This window comes from Dreissena polymorpha, chromosome 1 (assembly GCF_020536995.1).
Source record: "Dreissena polymorpha isolate Duluth1 chromosome 1, UMN_Dpol_1.0, whole genome shotgun sequence".
Lineage (NCBI taxonomy): Eukaryota > Metazoa > Mollusca > Bivalvia > Myida > Dreissenidae > Dreissena > Dreissena polymorpha.
The window spans coordinates 164,288,971-164,311,843 of record NC_068355.1 but is presented as its reverse complement, the minus strand read 5'-3'; the positions used below and the strand labels follow the sequence as shown (position 1 = coordinate 164,311,843).

Sequence of the window (22,873 nt, the reverse complement as noted above, 5' to 3'; positions counted from 1 at the left end):
TCTGATTTGTTTGAGATGACATTTACAAGTTTCTGTTTAATACGGAGTTGACACGTGAAATCCTTTCTTGGCACATTGGCAATAAATTGTTATAAATTGGCGTGAGCATAAACGGGCTTGTGATACATTTGAGTTAACCCTGAAAATTCATACAGCGATTCGACACTGCTACAAGTGAGATACATTAGAGTTGATACTATCAAACATGCGATACCCTGGCGTTGACACGAGATGCATTGAAATTGATAAATTGAAAAGTGTGAAAAAATGAAATAAGCACATTCAAGTGTAGGACACATCCACGAGTCCGATGGAATTGAACTGACATTTGCAAGTGCAAATTTTAGATACAATGAAGGAAAAGTTTGATGAAATGGCATGATAAACATGTGTATACAAGCATGTGATACACTAGAATTAAAACATGTTAGCACACTATTGGAAAGATCGAGATAAATATGTATTGTTAAGAAAATATGAATAACTGTGAAACACACTGATAACAGATCATTTCTTGAATGTCCAAGCTCAACACCATTCCTTGAATGTCAAAGTATTACAACATTTTTTGGATTTCATAGAAACACACCATTCCTTGCGTTTAAACAAGAGCACTGCATAGCGGGTGAAAAGGCTCAGCTGTGCGTGCAGTTTTGAATAAATGAAAGCTTGTCAGAAGAAAAGGTAGAAAGGTAAGTGGCCAGAAGAACTCATCTGAGTGACCTTGACCTTTGACCAAGTGACCCAAAAATGGGTGCGGCATGTAAACTCATCAAGGGTACATTTATATATGAATTCTCAAAGTTATAGGTGGAAGCACTTTGATTTTAGAGCCTATGTTAAAGTTTAAGAGGTCACAGTGACCTTAACCTTGACAAAGTGACCCTAAAATGGGCAGACGCCGGAAGGGGGACGCGAGCTATGACAATACCTCGAGTATTCTCCGAAAACAGCCGAGCAAAAAAATAACCTTCTTCAATGCATACTGTTTCTAAGTATTACAATAAATGACATATCATTACGTTACACCACTTTCTGCAGATCCAAGTATCACACAAATGTTTGGTTGTCCAAGTGCAGCACAATTCATAACTTATTTAAGTAGTTCACAATTCCTTGCATGTGCATGTATCAAACGAATCCTAGCATATTGAAGTATTACACCATAATGTTTTCAAACACAGAGGGCAAATCATCTCCTGCTATGCTTTCTAAGAAGATAAGGTCACTTTGACGCTGAAATTCAGTGAAAAATGGTAAAAATCATGATGAAAACAAACTGTAAATATTATCTCTTCATGAAATTGAAATAACGAGACTGCAAAGGAACTCGTCACCAAAAGACTGTGTTGACCAACTATTGGTGTACACTTCAGTGGTTAACTAGTGCGTTGTCACATGACTAATACTTCCCCATGGTTTTGTCAGCTTAGTTCAATATCAATTAAATCAGGGTAATAGAGGATGAATAACTTGTTTGCTTTACTTCATAGTAATGGCATTTAAAAGTTGTGTTTTAATCTGTTGAGAAAAGTGGAAGTTGTTTGCTGCAAAAACATAAACATTTTATGCAGATCTGCTTTTCCAGCTATGTTCAAGGTCAAAGAAGTCAGAAACATTTTACCAAGTGCTTTTTTACAGCCACCACTCCAGCCTTTACAAGTTTAGTAAGTCGCGGAAAGCAAAGCCGTAGTCGATACGTCACCAGGAACGCTTTCCAACACAACCTGTGAGGGGCAAATAAACATCAGTCAGGGGTTTGTTCCCAACCATAATTGAACTACGTCGTGCAAAAAAATGGTACTTTGCCATATGTAGCCAGCATAGTTCCAGACAAGCCTCTCAGAGCATTTCTTTGGTCAAGAGCTGCCTTGTCCTCTTATAAGCGCTTTGCATGCTGGGAAATTTGTCATCTGCTAAAATGTCGTCTGCTGAATTTCTAAAATTAGCATTTTCTTCGATTTTTTACTATCTGAAAAGCAAACAAAGAAAACTATCAGAAAAGCAAACAGTTTGGATCATAATGAGATGCCACGTTCTGTGGCGTCTCATCTGGATCCAAACTGTTTGCAAAGGCCTTCAAAATTTGGTTCCAGCACTGAAAGAGTTAAGCCACACAATCTTGCATTTCTTTGCAGCGGACAGGTAACCAAACCCGAAGGCTTGTCTAGAGCTACCCTAGATACATATGACATAAAACCAATTAGCACATGACACTCGTAAATTATGGCATTTTTATGTACATGATAATCCACTTTTAAATTCATACCCACTCAGCAAAATTTTCAGAGAATATTTTTTTTAACTATTTATACCATGAATCAAATTGATAAGCATGTTATAGTAAAATGCTAACTGCAGAATAGCTTATTATTGGAATTAATACTATCCTTCTTGAAACAAATTTAATATGAGTATTTCCCTTCACTCTGGCAAATTATTATTACACATATAAATAATTCTAAATATATGTCAGTAGTTGTTAAATAACAGATAACATTTAATTATTGAATAATACAACTTTAGCCTTTGTTGTCACAGCTTTCACTGTTCAATCAATTATTGAATAATACAAGTTTAGCCTTTGTTGTCACAGCTTTCACTGTTCAATCAATTATTGAATAATACAAGTTTAGCCTTTGTTGTCACAGCTTTCACTGTTCAATCAATTATTGAATAATATAAGTTTAGCCTTTGTTGTAACAGCTTTCACTGTTCAATCAATTATTGAATAATACAAGTTTAGCCCTTGTTGTCACAGCTTTCACTGTTCAATCAATTATTGAATAATACAACTTTAGCATTTGTTGTCACAGCTTTCACTGTTCAATCAACAATCAGATTAATCACAGTATGTAGCACTAAGAGAGTAGCAGATATGTACAATATTATTATGAAAACTTTTGTGTATAACAAACTAACAATTTTTCCTAGAATGGAATGTACTTCGTTTGTTAAAACGATGCCATGCCTGTTTCTTGGTTGCATAAATTATACATCATACAAATTTGAAATTCATATCAGGTCTGAGACTGTAATAGTTCTAAATTGTATTACTTATGTAAAATAAAGTAAAAAACCACCTGGATGTATCAAATCCAGTTACATCCTAATTGAGTTACCTTCTTATGCTTTGTATTCTTGACAATTATGCTAATTGTCTTACCAAGTTATAGAAGCATTCAATTGACTTTGATTGAGGTTTTCTGCGCAGGCTTTCTGAAAACATAATTATGTTGTGCTTTTGTTAGCATTATCATTTTCATTTTTTGTAATGTTTTTATAAATCGATAATACATACATAATATTATAAGTCAATACAATGTATATACATAACTTTTTAAAGTATTTATCAATTTATGTATATGTATGGCATACAATTACAAGCATTTAATTGTATTGATAAATTGTTTTAAACAATTAAACAGTTAATATGCAAATAGGACAAATTGATTCCCAATAAACTTATGTTATGAGACTTATTTTTTACTTCTTTCTTAGGCGACAAGAAACATCTAATTTTATTGATTTCTTTTCCTTTCTTTTTTTTCAATTTAAAATGTTTACATTTATTAGAACATGGATCTGTAAGTATTTGCATACTTAAGTTCTCAATAATGGATCAATAGCACATGGATACCTGCTGCTTTTGTAAGATTCGCATCATGCTGTATGATACAGACTTCAACACACCTGCAAAATAGACAAATCATTTTCAATAGCATAAATGCTATTTCCTTACAATTATTATTTGATTCATTTGGTAAACATTTGGCAGAATATTCTGAATCTTAAAACAACACAGGTATATGAACAAATTAATCTGAATAAAAAATATTGATAATTTTTAAATGAGACTATAAATGAAATTTGTTTCACTTAACTTATAATCACATCATATGACAAATTTATTGTATGTCTATCGTATTTCCTTATATTAATTACTTGATTCATTTAAAATACAACTTACAGAATATTGTTTGTTAAAGTGATAAATAGGATTTATTCTCAAACTTAAAACTAAATTAAAACAAGAGCTGTCAGAGGACAGCACGCTCTACTATTCGAGTGCTTGACAGTATAACATAAGCCATCATGGGGAAATTGTTTATATTCAAGAATTTATAAGACGATCTTTCACAAATTTAAAAAGGAAAAAAAATAAAAAAAATTTGGGGGGGGGGGGGTAGGGGTGGTGAGAGGGGGGTATAATGTGGGGTGTGGTAATTTATTAGATGATGCTTAAAAAAAAACAATTGGGGAGTGGGGGGTAGGGAGGGTGGGGGGTAGGGAGGGTGGGGGTGAGAGGGGGTCATACTGTGGGGTGTGGTACTTAATTACATGATGTTTAAAAAAAAAATGGGGGGGGGGGAGGTTGGGGGGGAAAGGGATTCTGGGTAGGGGCGTGGGGTATTGTTCGGGTGGAATCCATTCTGGTATTCAGGTAAGTGTTGTATTGTCAAAGTAATAATAAAATGTGTTCATAAATAAAGAAGTTATGGCAATTTAAGCAAAATGTTCAATTATCTAAGTGTAAAGGGGCCATAATTATGTCAAAATGCTTGATACAGTGATCTGCTCTTGTTTATAGGTTGGGGTCATGTTGGTAAGCAAGTATGCAACATATAAAAGCAATATGTCAAGGGGCAATAAAAATAAATTGGGTAGTACAAAAACTTTAACATTTGCTGCATATTCTAAGTGGAAAAGGGGCCATAATTATGACAAAATGCTTGATAGAGTTGTCTGCTCTTGTTTATAGGTTGGGTTCATGTTGGTAAACAAGTACGTAAAATATGAAAGCAATATATCAAGGGACAAAGAAAATATTTGGGGTAGTACGAAAACTTTAACATTTGCATGCCAACGCTAACGCAGACGCCGGGGTGAGTTGGATAGCTCCACTATATATATTTCATATATAATAGTCGAGCTAAAAATATTAAATGGGACCACAAATCAAATGCTTTTCATTTAAATCATAATGGCATTATATGACAAAGTTATTGTAAGACCTCAGCCCATACCTCATGTTAAATTGTGTTTGTTGCACAACTTAATATGTTGAACAGACCTGCACAGAAAAGTGAGAGTTCCCAACTGTGTAATACTATACATGTGTTTCTAAAATGAATGAATGACAGTACAATAAAATGTATTTGAAAGTTTTAAAAACTCTCATAATATGGGTCTGATGATACCATTTCTTGTGGACTTTCATTCTAGAATATCATCAATATTTTATAAAATTTGTTTTTCTCACAAAGATTTTTGTACCCATTTTATTTGTCTTATTATCATGCTCTACTATTTTTTGAGCCTCTCAAAATGAATTGTTGGTTTAACTGCATCATTTGCAGCAGGCAATACTGTATTTATGCATCTTGTATTCCAGAGGCATCTTAAGTTAAATTGTATTTTTATCCTTAAAATTGTGAATTTTGTTTTTAAGTGTTTCATATCATACTAGATCTACAATAGTTAGGCATAGAAAATTACATTAAAATTACATCATTATGTCAATGTTATTTGATGAATACCAAAAAATCATGCATGTCTTTATTTAAACAAGAAATACAAAACATTATAATTTTGAACTTAAGTGAAATGACTTAAGATGTTTCTGGAATACGACCCCTGCTGTACACCTGTGCTGTACAAAAATCTTATCTGGAATAGCAATACATGCAAGTGCCCAAAATCAAGTTTTCTCAACAACACTATGTACTTTTGTATAGATCAATAATACCATAGAAGAAGCCAGGGTTGTCCTCTACCCTTTGCTTGACAGGAAGTGACCTTGCACATGCATGGAACTTGAGCATGGTCAGTAGAAAAAGATGGTAGACACTGGTGAATATCTGACTGGGACTGTTAACTGCAGGGTCCAGGAACATGTCATGACACTTCTGACGCAAGGAGCTGTCATAGAAAATTATTTTCCAAAACCTATAAAATGGACTAAGCCAGTAAGGGCTTGCTTTGGGAAAAAAACTCAAATATGTATACTGACACAAAGTCTGGTCAATGATTGATTCTTTCAAATATGCTATCCATATCATCTGTTATTATTTTATTGCAATACCCATTGGTTAATTAAATAGGCCAGCGTTGTTTGTACTCAGGGGATAATTGTTCTTTTTCCAAAGTCTTGCCATAATTTTCATGATAGGCCTTTTGTATAAGATGTTTATTAATTAATAACAGATATAACAAGATGTGTTTGTGAAATACTATGTCCCCCCATATTGTTTGACCTTTGACCTTGAAGGATGACCTTGACCTTTCACCACTCAAAATGTGCAGCTCCATAAGATACACATGCATGCCAAATATAAGTTGCTATCTTCAATATTGCAAAAGTTATGGCAAATGATAAAGTTTGACACAAACAAACCAACAAACCAACAAACAGACAGGGAAAAAACAACAACAATATGTCCCCCAGTATAGACTGGGAGACATAAAAAGTTATCATACAGACTTTATATGCGGCATCCTGGTAAGGTCATAACAGCATGAGAACATTATTATTATTATTAACAATCGGTTGATGATAGAACATTAATAAAATCAAAGACAAACTTATGTGTATAGAAAATTATACATAAGAAGCTAAAGAAGCTGTGCTCACCCAATCAATTTCCTTTTGAAAGTCTTTCCAGGTTCCCTTACAAAATCAAAAGTCATTGTGTCTTTAATACCTGTTAAATAAAGTAGAACCATATAACTTATGGTATTCAATAGATAAGACACGATATAATACAAATAAAGTATTTACAAAGATTAAGAATCATAAGGATAGGTATGGTGTACAAAAAGTTGTCAAGACCACAAACAATATAGCAGCAACTCTTTTCACTTTTAAACCTAAAAAAGATGATAATAAATGACTTCAATAAGAACTCTGGGAGTTAAAGGAGTCACATGACTACAGAGCGCTTATGTCAGACATAGGCCATAATATTGCAAGGCACACAAAAGTCTAACACCTGTGCTCGAGACAATACTGCATTAAAGGGACCGCCAACCACAATGACGAAAAAAGAAGTTCTAAAATACCGTAATTTTTTACAATTAGTAGTTTATATTGATTAAAATATCATGACTGGTATATTACATTTTTTGAAAAAAGTTCATATTTTCAGTATATTCGGTAATAAAAGTTTGCGATGTGAAATCGAAAGTACATCGCGAAAATAGGTGACATAACAATATACACACTATAATAACGCAAGTAGATTGCTCATTTTATATATAAAATTAAAACAATTCACTACGCATGACCAATTTGCATTCCTGGGTTTACTACTTGACGATGAGGATCAATCTACTGGCATTATTTATAGTTAACTGGTAGTTACCTGCAGGTACCTATACCCAGTAAAATTTATTACCGAATATACTGAAAATATGAAAACCTTTTTCAAGTAATGTAATATACCAGTCATGATATTTTAATCAATATGAACTAATAATTGTAAAAAAATACAGTATTTTAGAACTTTTCATTTTCGTCATTTGTGGTGGGCAGTATAATTTAATAATTGTAAAAAAAAACGGTATTTTAGAACTTTTCTTTTTTCGTCATTTGTGGTTGACGGTCCCTTTAAATGAACAAAAAATTGCCAAGCAATTTGGTCCCCTCCCGGTGAAACTCCACCATTGCCAGATCTAAAAAATATATATTTGTTGCCATAGCAACCAGAATTTTTGACATAGAAACAAAATGAAATGACGTGCATAATCTCCATATTGCGATCTATCCATGTTTCAAGTTTCATGAAAAAATATGAAGAACTTTTAAAGTACAAAATGAAATGACATGCATAATCTCCATATTGCCATCTATCCATGTTTCAAGTTTCATAAAAAAAATATGAAGAACTTATAAAGTTATCGCAGGATCTAGAAAAGTGTGACAGACAGACTGGCAGACAGAGCCCAAACCATAAGTTCTCTCCGGTTTACAGGTAGGGGAAAAAAAAAGTATTTGAGGAAGAGTAATGGTCTAATTTATGCACTGCACATCCCCTAAATGATATGCATTTGCCTCTAAAGTTTCACGTAAATATCTTTCATTGTCTAACAAAAAGATCATTACTCATAAAATTAGTGCTGGCTTTGAAACTAAATAAAGTCTTTAAAGAATAAAAGCTAAGGGATTATGTATATTTTATATGGTAAAACAACAAAAATAACAATTCCAGCCCTTCCTACTTGCGCCCGCATATCTGGTATAGTCCATAGCCACTTCCAGTGTCTGCATGTTGAACAGAAGTCCACACCATGGAAACCAGCCTGAAACATTGAGATATGCCTTCCAATTGAGTCCCAGACCAGACAATACACAATTGAAGCGTACATTTAATCATAAAGAATGCTCTACTACAGTATAACACTCAAAGAACAAATAACTATTATATAGTAAAATCCATTATCGATGTTTTATGCCACTTTTTTGAATGTCATTAAAAACACAAATTTAATTAATACAGAAATCCCAATACATTACCAATTTTGCCTATAATTGACCTCAACATGTGACCTTAACCTCTCAGCTACTTCCATTGTGCATGAGACACAATCTTCTCTATGATAATGACTGGCAAGTTATTTTAAAGGGATCTTTTCACGTTTGGTAAATTGACAAAATTGAAAAAAGTTGTTTCAGATTCGCAAACTTTCGGTTAAGTTATGATATTTGTGAGGAAACAGTATAACTGAACATTTGCCATGGTCTAATATAGCCATTATATGCATCTTTTGACGATTTAAAAATCTAAAAATTATGAAGCGTTGCAACACGAAACGATTGAATAATTTGGAGGGTTCTGTTGTTGTCAGTTAAATTTGTGAAACTACAAAGATTGCTTATATAACGTATAAAATACGCACTTATGTATGCTTGGCAGGACAGCTCAGTTGGCTAATGTGTTTTTACTTCAGGAATCTGGGAGTCACTAGTTCGAGCCCTGCTACGGGCTACTATTTTTTTCCTTTTTTAAATTTTATTTTTGATTTTTTACTGGAGCTTTTAAAATTTAATGTATACATTTATCAATATAAAGCATTTAATGACAAACTTCAAAACATGCCAAAATCTGTGAAAAGGCCCCTTTAAAATCACAATATAAATGATACACTTACAGTCTGGACAATCTGCATTATGCCCACTGTGACCTTTGACCTTAAATTGTTACTTTGCATATGAGCTAGATAAACAAGTGTTGTCTCCATACAATCGACTTCATTTGTGGCAACTTGGCAATTTATTTTAAATATGTCGGAAAAATAATAAAGTTACTTCCTGGACAAGATTTGGTTTACATCTAAATAGAAAGAAGGTAGTGACATACTTATGGAAAGACAAATGGAGAAGTGAAATAGTTAATGCTTCAAACTTTGTGCCAAAAAACTAAACAACAAGAGCAGTCTCCATAGGAAGACAGACAGACAGACAGACAGACAGACAGACAGACAGACAGACAGACAGACAGACAGACACAGACAGACAGACAGACAGACAGACAGACAGACAGACAGACAGACAGACAGACAAGACAAGACAAGACAAGACAAGGCAAGACAAGGCAAGGCAGGCAGGCAGGCAGACATACAGGCACACAGACAGACAGAGCGATCACTATATGCCCACCTTCAGGGGCATAACAATCATGAGACAAAGAAAGTGGGTAAGTAAAATATATTTTAAGACACAGTCATATTCTAACAGGTTCATCAAAATGATTTTACCTATCTGATAGTGAGATTGAATGGTTGATCTTGCAAAGATAAGTCTTTTATTATTATTCAAACACTTAACAAGGGCTCAGCGTTAGAATAATAAGTGGAAAACAGTATAAGATATGAAAACAAATGATTGATCTATTGACTTTGTGAGGTAACCTATTCAAGTTTGTCATTATTTGTATACTTTATACATGCAAATAAAATGCATTTAAATTATTCATTTTAAAGTCCGGAAAGCATCTTACAATAAATGGACTTTTGTAGGGCAAACCTTCTTACACATTTACCTGTTTCAATGTACTCAATGGACTGGTTTTCTACCACACTGCAAGAGAAGTTACTCATGACTTTGTCAACATTGGTATGACAGTTATAGTCCTTGATCCCTGCAATGAAGAAAATAAAATGCCATGCATATAGTTTTGTATTGGTCACTAGATAATTTTTTTTGCATTAAAACATCAGGTATGAACTGTTTAAATATGTATATGAAAAAATAGCATACAACCATTAACATGTGCTTGAAGTTATTGGTGGAAATTAAATCTTACACGTTTAAATTGTTCATTAATTTAACATAATTTTCTGTAGTATTTATTAAGTTTCTGGTTATTTTATTAAAGAATTGAAAAGCATTTTTCTGCATTTCATTGGTGTATGAACTGTTGGGAAAATTACACCTAATTTGCATAAATTAGATGTATTTTTCCCGACAGTTCATACACCGATGAAGTTCAGAAAAATGCCATTCAATAATTATAATTACAACACAAAATGATCTTAAATCTGAAATTCTATCATGGTAAGGGTCATAAAAGTCCTTTTTAATCAAGCGTATGAATCTTTTTTCAGTTTCGGTTTCATCTCCGTCAAACGGGTATATCGTTGAAGTTCGAGCAAAAAATATAACATCATTTCGCTATTGATCAATACAAACCAACGCCATTAAGTTTCGCGCAAAACATAATGTCATTTTGGCTACTTGTTTATGACCAAAAAGTAGCACCATGAATATTCATGTTTAAAATTGCATACGAAGTGGGTTCATCGGAAAATGAAAAACCGGTCACGGGAACAAATTATCCAATCAGAATGCAGCATTCATATGAATGTGACAGAAGTTGTTATTATTTAAATTTAAATACATTTACATGTAAATAAGCAAGCTGTTTGCTTAAATGGCCAGTTAAAATAAAAGCATCTGGACCCAAGTGTTTCTTTTAAAACTACTAGGGTAAAAAAAAAACATAATTCTAAACATATATGAAAACAATAAAAGTAAAAAACTCTTACAATTGCAAATGTCAAAACAATTCACAGCTAATTATATATCATGCCATGACATTTGAGCACTTATTGCATCTACATAAAGAAATTCAGACGATCCTACTATTGATTTTCTGGGCTATTGGATTGAAAGCCCCATACATGTTCAGAGAAAATCTGTCCTTTGTACAAGATATTGAAAGATTGATGGTGGTCAACACGTTTCTACATATTAGAGTATAACACAACCTTATAGGTCACAGTTTTCAAATATTGCAAACTCTAGTTCTTTATGTTAATAACAGCTATCAAAACTAAAAACAAAGCTCTGTTTGTGAAACACAATGCCACCTATTGCGCGGATTTGAAGCCATATATTTGAACTTTGACCTTGAAGGATGACCTTGACCTAGACTTTTCACTACTCAAAATGTGCAGCTCCATGAGATACACATGCATGCCAAATATCCTGAGGCATAAAAATGTATTGTAATGGCATCATTAAAATACACAAACACAGATGAATACAAATACAGGAAACCAGTAAAGCACTTTACTATTAAGGCTAATAGAGTTCACACAGTTCACGTTAATGATGCAAGCCCTTCTAACCTGTCAGTACTTGTCTGCTTATTAAATGCACACAAAAAAGAAACTCCGGTTCCATAGAAAGGTTATTTATATCATTGCAACAAGACCATTTATTAAAGGCAAGTGACAAATTGCTATACAATTAAACACAAAATAAAAACAGACAACAAATATTAACATTTACGAGTAAAACTCATATTCAGCCCCTTGGAACCATAAATGAAAATCATATTCTTTGGGGTTAGAACCAATCTCAGGTGGCCAAAAGTTTTAAGTGTGAATATCAATTTATCTCATAGTATAATATAGGCACACGTTACTAACCAGCCAGCATTGTCCTGAGGAAGCCAGTGGCCCTTTCCAAGGAGGGAGACACAAAGTGGTAGTCATCGACAACCCTCATAAGCAGCTCGTCACTCTGCAGGGCAATGTGGTCATGCTCCATGCACGCGTAGTAGAAATTACACAGCAGGGTGGATAGAATAGAGCCCTGACTGATACCCTCATTCTGTAGGTAATACTGCCTGCCTACCTGTATCAGTTTACAAACTGTAACATAGTTTGTTAATAAGTAAATTAATTTATTAAAATTACATTGATCTGCTCATGTTGAATCGGCTTACTGTTAACAAGTTGGCAAATCAAATTGTTGGTTAATTATAGGTGTTAGCCTTTGATCGGGGTACACTACGTTTTGCCGTGGAATCAAAATAATGTAGGAGCGATTGTCCGGGTTGGCAAAATAATGTAGGAGCGACTGTCCGCCCTGTCAAAACATCGTTGGAGCAACTGTCTCCCTGTCAAAACATCGTAGGAGCGACTGTCCGCCCTGTCAAAACATCGTAGGAGCGACTGTTCGCCCAATCAAAACATCGTAGGAGCGACTGTCCGCCCTGTCAAAACATCGTAGGAGCGACTGTCCGCCCTGTCAAATTTAGCGTAGTAGCAAATGTCCGCCCTGTCAAAACATCGTAGGAGTGACTGTCCGCCCTGTCAAATTTAGCGTGGTAGCGACTGTCCGCCGTGTCAAAACATCGAAGGAGCGACTGTCCACCCTGTCAAAACATCGTAGGAGCGACTGTCCGCCCTGTCAATACATCGTAGGAGCGACTGTCCGCACAGTCAATAAATTGTAGGAGCGAATGTCTGTAGGAGCAATTGTCCGGGATTTGTTACAACAGCATGTAAATTATTGAATGAACAGAGTCTTAGCTGATGCCCTCCTTTTTGTGGTAAATTAACTGGAACTTGCCTGATGCACTTTTGTAAATTATTAAATTGACTGGGTTTAGCTAAAAGCTTGATTCTTGGGGTAATACTGCTGGCCTACTTCTAGCAACTTGTTTTATCAAAGACAAAACATTTAAGTTAAGGCTGAATGTTTACCTCACAACATACATATATCTATGATTGAATTTATTTTATAACCATGTATGTTAAAAAAATATAGGACATGTGAATGATTGAAAGTAGATGAATAGTATTACTTAAATCAAATTAACTGATAACAGAGATTGATGCTTAGCAATTATAGTTCTTAAATGTTGCTTTGTACATTTTATTTGCCATACATTGTTTTGTATCTACCATTTACATGTATGTAAACACATGACATTGTCCTTTTGATTTCAACAGAGGTTGAACATTATAGATGTTGTCTATGAAAACAACTGCTGACCATCCATTAATGTTTTTTTTTACAAATATTGTCTGTAGAACAATAAATTAATAGCGTTCCAAATGGCTAGACGCATTAAAAAGTGAACACTGTTGTCAGGTAAGATCTTACCTTCACAATATTGTTGAAAATGTGGCTCCTTAGAATTTGTAGCACTGTCTCGGTTGATAAATGCTGGTAGAGGACCTTATCTACGAAGACAACACCATGCAAATTTTTCTCAATGACCTGGAGAAAAGAGATAAATTAACTGGTTTTGTTTATAAAGAAATATAATACTAAAATTAAATCTGAAACACGTGGGTTTTTTTTACCTGTTTTAGGTTGACAGTACTTGTTGATCTTCATAGTTGGCACTATGCATGTAAAAAACATACTTTAGGAATAATTAACTTAAGAAATATTCCTTGTCATTTATACCACTAAAAACTTAAGGCATGCATTTGTCTTAGACAAAATTCAATTAATTACAATCACGGTAGATACGTTTTTAATTTTACAAGACACATAAATATTGATTCTTCTGGCTGACCTGTGATTTTGCAAAATTTGTGAAGTCCTGAATGAAGTTAGAAAGCTGGGCTGCATGTCTCTGGTATGTCTTGCGCACCTGACCACCTTGCAGGGTGAAGGTGAAATACTTGCGAACCACACACTCTTCCTGCAACTCCTGTGCACGAAAGGTTGTAAAACTAGACACGTATTAATTCAACAAACTGATAAGCCAATCAAATACCACTTTATAGAAATCATTTTGTATGATTAACAAAGAGTGTCTATGTATGATACCCAAAAGGTTGAGCAAGATTAATTTGCAATAACTGCTTCAGTGGTCTTATTGTACAACCTTTGAAATAAACAATATACAGACTCTGGATAATTGACATGAACAAATGGTATTCTACGAACTATTTAAAAATCATTATATTATGTTTATGGAGAACTTCATTATGATTGATATAAAACCATAGCAAGTAAGCAAATTTGTTGAATTGATATCCCCCGCAAAATAAACTTTGTTTATGTATCGGTGCAAAGCCTTAATATACGGTATAATAATTAAGTGTATTGTAATAATTAATAGGAAATAATTAAAAGTAGGGTAATTGTTTTTATGAATTTCAATTTTCCTCATTGATATACACCCATGAAGTTTCATGTTGAAATCTTGTAACGCACCTGAGATATAGCCTTGAAAAGTTACATCATACAAAAACAATGAAGAGCAATAACTCTTAGTTAAGAAAGTGCAGGGTTATGATTCTTGTGCATGACCTTTCTTCCAATTAATTTTGACACACAATCGAAGTTTCATGTTGAAATGTTGTATCATATCTGAGATATAGCCCTGCAAAGTTCCATCATACAAAAACAACAAAGGGCAATAAATTTTATTTCAGAAAATGATGGGTAATGGCTCTTAAGTATGGGACTTCTCCTAATTAATATCAATACACCCATGAAGTTTCATGTTGAAATCTTGCATTGTATCTGAGATAAAGCCCTGAAAAAATTCATCATACAAAAAACAAAGGGTAATAACTCATAGAAAAGAAAGTGTAGAGTTATGGTTCTTGTACATGGCACTTCTTCTCATTGATATCTATACACATATGAAGTTTCGTGACTTATATTGTTTCTGAGATAAACCCCTCAAAAGATTGGTGACAGACGGATGGACTGACTGTCAGACGGGCCCAATCCTGTATTAACAGGGTAAAACAATTAACTTTGTATATCGGGAAAAGCAATGACTCATAGTCTGAAGCCACAATGTATGAAATGTTATTAATTCAATTTATATCCATTAAAAACAGTTTGACACAATCTCAACCAACAAATTCCAATAACCTGCTAAAAAGACCAAGAAACCTATCTACTATCTACCTCTTTGATAATAGATTCCATAATCTGCACCAATTTCTCTTGGATGATGGAATCATAGCAGTTAGAGATGTCTGTCTTAACAAAATACAACTTCCTGGCCCCGCCCTGTCTCCAGATTGCCATATACTGGGCCCAGGAGGCGTGGATATCGTTCATGCCCAATTTGCCAGACCCAACCAGCCTGGGTGTTCTGTCTTTTAGATGTGTGAGCACCTTATGGAGATCCTTGAGCTGCTGGTTCACAGACAGGTAGGGCTGAAATGAAGGAAAACAAACACCAATTACTATTGTTTGTTTTGTACAGTAACATCATTACTGATGGTTGAGGATGCCAGACAAATAAATGTGCTATGAGGTCATAACTTTGAAGTTTTGACATCAATCCTGCACAGATTTTAATTAAGCCCTAATAAAATTAAAGCAAGAAACTCTTTATTCATAGACTGGTTGGACTGAATGCATGAAAAAACAAGATTAACAGTGGAAGCTCCCAGATGATGCGCTTTGTCAATCTTTGTGTTAATAACCACCTAAAAAAATATATTATTAGCCTCAGTGACCTTGACCTTGAACCCAGTGACCTAAAACCTCATCAAAAGGTAGAATTCCATGCAAGGTACCTACATGCCAAATATGTAAGAGATCAGTAACATATTGAAGGCGCTATGAGAAACTGTAACAAAATTGTGACGGAAAAATCTATTTTAAGCCTCTGTGACCTTGACCCCAGTGACCTCAAACCTCATAAAAAGGTAGAAATCCGTGCAAGGTACCTACATGCCAAATATGTAAGAGAAAGGTAAAATATTGAAGGCGCTATGAGAAACTGTAACAAAATTGTGACTGAAAATAATCTATTATTAACCTCGGTGACCTTGACCCCAGTGACTTCAAACCTCATCAAAAGGTAGAGGTCCATGAAAGGTACCTACATGCCAAATATATAAGAGATCGGTAAAATATTGAAGGTGCTATGAGAAACTGTACCAAAATTGCGACCGAAAAATATATGATTAGCCTTGGTGACCTTGACCCCAGTGACTTCAAACCTCATCAAAAGGTAGAGGTTCATGCAAGGTACCTACATGCCAAATATGTTAGAGGTCGGTAAAATATTGAAGGTGCAATGAGAAACTGTAACAAAAGTGTGACAGAAAAATCTATTTTTAGCCTCTGTGACCTTGACCTTGACCCCAGTGACCTCAAACCTAATCAAAAGTTATAGGTCCATGCCAGGTACCTACATGCCAAATATGTAAGAGAACGGTAAAATATTGATGGCCCTATGAGAAACTGTAACAAAATTGTGACGGAAAAATTATTATTAGCCTGGGTGACCTTGACCTTGACCCTAGTGACCTCAAACCTCATCAAACGGTAAAGGTCTATAAAAGGTACCTACATGCCAAATAAATAAGAGATCAGAACATTTTTGAAGGTGCTAATGGGAAACTGTAACAAAATTGTGACGGAAAAATCTATTATAAGCCTTGTTGACCTTGACCCCAGTGACATCAAACCTCATTAAAAGGTAGAAGTCCATGCAAGTTCCCTACATGCCAAATATGTAAGAGAACGGTAAAATATTGAAGGCGCTATGAGAAACTGTAACAAAATTGTGACAAACAAATATATTATTAGAATGGGTGACCTTGACCCCAGTGACCTCAAACCTCATAAAATGGTAGAGGTCCATGAAAGTTACCTACATGCCAAATATTTAAGAGATTGGAAAAATATTGAAGGTGCTATGAGAAACTGTAACAAAATTGTGATGGAAAAATCGATTATTAGCCTCACTGACCTTGACCTTGGCCCAGGTGACCTCAAACCTCATCAACAGGTAGAGGTCCATGCAAGGTACCTACATGCCAAATATGTAACAGATCGGTAAAATATTGAAGGTGCTATGGAAACTGTAACAAAAGTGTGACGGAAGGAAGGAAGTAAGGAATTTCAAACTGGCAACTATATGCTTCCCGAAAATTTTCGGGGAGCATAAAAACGTGCTGATTCACATACAGGTTAGACCCAATAAAGAAAAAAAACTGTTGATTCAAAGAAAGGTAGGGCTTGATGAAGGAAGCAAACTGTTAATTAATAAATGAAGGAAGCAAACTGTTAATTAACTGAAAGATAGGTTTGAATGTATTAAAAACTGTTGATTCGCAGAGATGTTAGACTGAATGAAGAAGAAATAATTGCTGATAGCAAGACATGAGGTTGGACTAAATTAAGGAAGCAACGCTTATTCACAGAAAAAGGATAATGAAGGAAAAGAAACTTATTTAAAGACATGTGGGACTGAATAAAGAACAAAACTGTTGATTCACAGACATCCAGGACTGAATGAAAGAAGAAAATGGTCATGGTCATGTACAGACAGATAGGACAGAATGAAGGAAAAAACTGTTGAATAACAGACAGGTTGGACTGATTGAAGGAAAAACTGTTGATTCACAGACAGGTTGGACTCAATGAAGGAAAAAACTGTTGATTCACAGACAGGTTGGACTAATTGAAGGAAAAACTTTTGATTAACAGACAGGTTGGACTGATTGAAGGAAAAACTGTTGATTGACAGACAAGTTGGGCTGATTAAAGGAAAAAACTGTTGATTCACAGACAGGTTGGGCTGATTAAAGGAAACAACTCTTGATTCACAGACAGATTGGACTGATTAAAGGAAACAACTGTTGATTCACAGACAGGTTGGACTGATTGAAGGAAAAAACTGTTGATTCACCGACAGGTTGGACTGATTAAAGGAAACAACTGTGGATTAAAGGAAAAAAACTGTTGATTCACAGACAGGTTGGACTGATTAAAGGAAACAACTGTTGATTCACAGACAGATTGGACTGATTGAAGGAAAAAACTGTTGATTCACCGACAGGTTGGACTGATTAAAGGAAACAACTGTTGATTAACAGACAGGATGGACTGATTAAAGGAAACAACTGTTTATTCAAAGACAGGTTGGACTGATTAAAGGAAGAAACTGTTGTTTCACAGACAAGAAAGACTGAATGAAGGAACAAATGTTGATTTACAAACAGGTAGGACTGAAATGAATGAAGAAAATGGGCCATAATTCCCATAAACCTGTTTGCAGCCAAAATTGCTTTATCTATAAATCAACGTCATTCAGCAATGAATGCTTGAGTAATATTCATCCACCTATTAAAGAAAGTAAAAACATAGGTTTCAGGAAGTATGTACTGATGCCATTAACAAACAGACAACTGTCTCTGAATTTATGGGGGCAGGTGACATTGCTTAACCCATGAAAAAACAAGTATTGTGTACAAGGTTAGATAAACACAAACACTGTCTCAGTACATTGTCCAAACCTGAGTGGACAGTATCCTAGCAGGACATCCCATATTCACTATAGGTCTCAGTGACTTCTGTTTGGGCAGAAAGCGCAGCGTAGATATGCCAAGGCCTGCCCGAGAAGATACCAGGTTTCTCACAAACATCTGAATTTACAATAGAGTAACCCAAATGACATAGAGTAACCCAAATGACATAGAGTAACTCAAATGACATAGAGTAACCCAAATGACAAACAAAATAAAGTAATGACTTTGAGTTAATAATAACATTTAATTATTTTTTTAAGTAATTGTCATCTAGTCTGTATTTATATTTAGTTTTAATTTTTGTTCATTGTAATCCTTCTAAAGTTACCTGTGCGCTAATGTGCAGAACTTTTTTATTTTTGCCAACTTGCCCAAGATATGCTTCTACACACTTATGATACCCATGTTGTAGACTATCACAACATAAAAAACCCTCTTGACAATTTTTTATGTATATATCTAAATTATGGAAAGTGAAACACTTAAAAAAATCTCTCTTAAACATGGTGTAAATGGCATCACAAAATAATTATGCATGCTTGTTATTTTACTGGAAGGCTACAAGAGGTAACAAATTCTTGTACATTTGTAGTAATATTTACATGAGAAATAAAGAGCCTCACCTCTGAAACTGGGCTCATTATCTTTCTATGAAGTAAGCCTGAAACAAAAGGTACATTTATCTTTTTACAATTGTCATTGAAAATGGCATACATGCTTTTGTAAATTTTTAGTTTATAAATGTTCATTTCCTTACTTGTGTGAGAGAAAAAAAGCATATCGAAAGTTTTGTTGTAGAACTTACTACAATTTTTTTTAAAAACAACCAAATTCATTGAATTTATATCGCCTAATAAATTTTGTTCATGGATAAATGCAGAACTAAAACAAGAAGGCAGGAAAGGCCCAAAGTCCCTCACCTGAGATACAAAGCAACTGACCTGTTTTGTGAAGCCCAAGATGTGATTAGAACAAATGTTTTGACCAATTTTCATGAAGAGTGAACAATAAATGTAACTTTAAGAGTTCTAACAAGGTTTTAATATAGCCATATAAAGATAAATTCCCCGCCCCCTGGCAGCAACGTTTTTCAACAGACCGCAAACATTTTCGTACACGTCCAAGATATCATTAAAACAAATATTCTGACCAGATTTTATGAAGATTGGAAATAAATGTAACTTTAAGAGTGTTAACAAGTTTTTACTATAGCCATATAAGGAAAAATGCCCCGCCCCCTGGTAGCAATTTTTTTCTACCACCCCCAACCATTTTCGAACTTGTCCAAGATATCATTGAGACAATCTTCTGACCAAGTTTCATGAAGATTGGACAATGAATGTGACCTCTAGAGAGTTAACAAGGCAAATGTTGACGCCGCACGACTGACAAAAAGCGATCACAAAAGCTCACCATGAGCACGTTGTGCTCAGGTGAGCTAAAAATTCATGACATTATTATTCCAGCACAATTGTCCACTTTCACCAAATTAAAATGTAAACAAATAGTGGTGACACATTACATAAACAAGAGATGTGTTCGTCAGAAACACAATGCCCCCTTATTGCGCCGCTTTGACCTTTGACATTGAAGAATGACCTTGACCTTCACCACTCAAAATGTGCAGCTCCATGAGATACACATGCATGCCAAATATTAAGCTGCTATCTTCAATAATTCAAAAGCGACCAACCGACCGACCGACAGACAGACAGGCCCAAAAACAATATGCCCCCAATTTTCAATCCGGGGGCATAAAAAGAGCTTGTTTGTTGGTTCAGATATATATTGATTTATCAGTTAACCACTTGGCGCCACATGCAAATTAAAATCAATCATCTACCAAAACCAATGAAGACCATCTATTGTTTTATTCACATGTACCAGTCAATCCCTGAATGTGCAGCCTAGTCCAAGTGGCCTGCCTGTAGTAAACCAGTCTGTATCGCAGGAAGGTCGTATCAGTGATGTAGAAGTGCGTGCGCAGCAGGACAAAACACAAATTGGGTGATGATCCAGTGAACCAGTCTGGACATGAGATCCAGTCTGCAACGGTTACACTCTACTGACAGCAGCCACTGAACGTTCTTTGTCTGGAATGACACATATATTTGGTTTCGTAAGAGCGCAAATACCTAGAAGGTAAAAAAAAACATTGAGGTTGCATAAATTTTTGGAAAATACTAAGGGAAAACTGGAATTGTTGTAATAAACAATAACATGCCACTATTCTCTCATTTTTTCATGAGAAAATAACTGGAGAATGGGTAAATTAGTGGGGTTGAACAAAGTGGGTTGCATAACTAAACTTCATATTTAAATTTAATCACTATGAAATGTTGAAGTAGTTTGCTTCACTATCTTTTAATATGCAGACTGCAATTTGTCAGCTATGTTCAAGTGCAATTAAGTTAGAAATGTAAATATCATTGCAAAGAAAAAAAGTTGTGTGCAGATCTACCCTTTATGAGGGTCTCATATATTAAGCTTTCATTTAATCGGCTGATGAATCTGGAAGTATTTATTAAGCTCCAAAAACTTGTAACATTATAACAAACCATTCAAATTATAAACTGGTAGTGACCCAATATATTCCCTACCAGCAGGGCATCATAACAATACTAAACTTTCAAGCTAGTATATTCATTTTTATCCCACTTATACAGCGAATTCTGTTGATTAAAGCCACGTTGATAAAATATCTAGTATAATCAACGGCAGTGGTACGTTGTTAGGCTACCTTGTTAACAAATGTAGTTCCTTGAAATATAACAAACTAAATGTTATATTGATGTTATAAAACTTTTAGATTGCAATTCAATATGAACAAAAATTGTAATTTATAACGCACCGACTCTTTGTCACAGAACGATATCTGATTTAAAAAAAAATGATTATTTGATCAGGGTTATTTTTGGAACGCGGAGTATTACACTAACCTTGGTTACACTACAGTCATCATCAAAGTACGATAAAGACTCATGAAAACGCAAAATTATCCAGATAAACTAATTTGTTTGAAATAAAAGGTTTACGGAATAAAAAGTGGGATAAATAGAATAATAGGTTAGTGTTGATTATAGATCAGGTTTATCATGCTCTAGGCTCGTGCTTTTGTTTTCTAAGCCTCGCATGATAAACCTGATCTATAAACAACACTAACCTATTATTCTATATATTTAATATGAGGAATATTGAGGTCTTGTAATCAGTGCACTAAGAAGTTCCCCCTGAATCCACTATGATACAAAGCATACCTTTATTCCAGACATCAGTTGGCCCAGGGACATCTTGTCATACTTGCCAAGGGAGGATAACTTTGGATATATCTGTGCAATAATAAATTCAATAATTAGAGTTATCTTTCCTCTTATAAAATGACTTTCCATAAGATATTATACACATGAATTTTTTTAACATTAAATAGGTTGAGGATTTATCGACATTATGTCGGTTAAAAAAATGCAATAACTTTTATTGCTGACTTATTGCCATTTATATAAATTTCATTTCATTTATTGTCAAATGTGTTGCATGTTATTTATAGCTGACTTGTTTTATATTGGCAGAAAACCATTTTTGCCATCATTCAGTTTCTTACATAGGAAAGAAAAACAACTTAGAAAACAAAAACAATGTCATGAGCTATTATTTCAAACACAGCAATGATCCACAATCTCACATAAATTACTTTTCAGCAGAACGTTTCTGTTATGCCTTCCGCCAATTAGCTCCTCTGGAAACATGCGGAGGATGCAAGCTCGTACAAACAAATACACCTGTCTGTGGTGATGATGACCTTGCAACAGTTTGGAAATATTGCAACCTTTGCTGGTCAACACTAAAATGGACAAATGATTAAGACACATTTTTATTTTTACACTAATAAAAGTGAGTTTATAGCCAAAATGCTATAATATATTTTTGACAAAGTTGTTTTTCCATTTTTGCCAAAAGAAAGTTTTCCATTTTGGCCATAATTCTTTTACATTTTGAGCCACATGTTTGGCCTTTGACCTATGGCGTAAACCTCACATTTTCCAAGAGGGTGACACATCTTCTTTACATCGCATGAATCCTATAAATTACCTCTGTTTGAACACAGGATACACTGGTTTAATGATAACATAACAGTTTATTTATTGGGAAAGCTTATCGACTTAATTCACCTCCAGCACAGAACTACAAAACTAAAGCATTCATTTTAAAGGTATATTTAAAATAAAGGTTAGTGCCAGATTAATGTTGTATAGCTGTATCGATGAAATGCATGTGCAAACATTGTGAACTTATACACACCTGAATTCCCGTAGCATTCCTTTTCAAAGGGCAA

At 34.5% G+C, this 22,873-nt stretch overlaps 1 protein-coding gene across 1 annotated transcript; it reads right to left on the bottom strand.

Moving 5' to 3' along the window:
* Window positions 1–878: 878 nt before the first annotated feature.
* Window positions 879–21,830, bottom strand: LOC127864121 (telomerase reverse transcriptase-like). The gene is given in 17 exon segments (XM_052403835.1): window positions 879–1,236; window positions 1,625–1,727; window positions 3,167–3,219; window positions 3,641–3,693; window positions 5,750–5,922; window positions 6,635–6,704; window positions 8,221–8,301; window positions 10,041–10,139; window positions 11,935–12,142; window positions 13,400–13,516; window positions 13,821–13,958; window positions 15,176–15,430; window positions 18,529–18,657; window positions 19,164–19,201; window positions 20,425–20,536; window positions 20,538–20,633; window positions 21,798–21,830. Coding segments are annotated over 17 exon segments (1,836 nt in total). The 3' UTR covers window positions 879–1,158.
* Window positions 21,831–22,873: the final 1,043 nt, after the last annotated feature.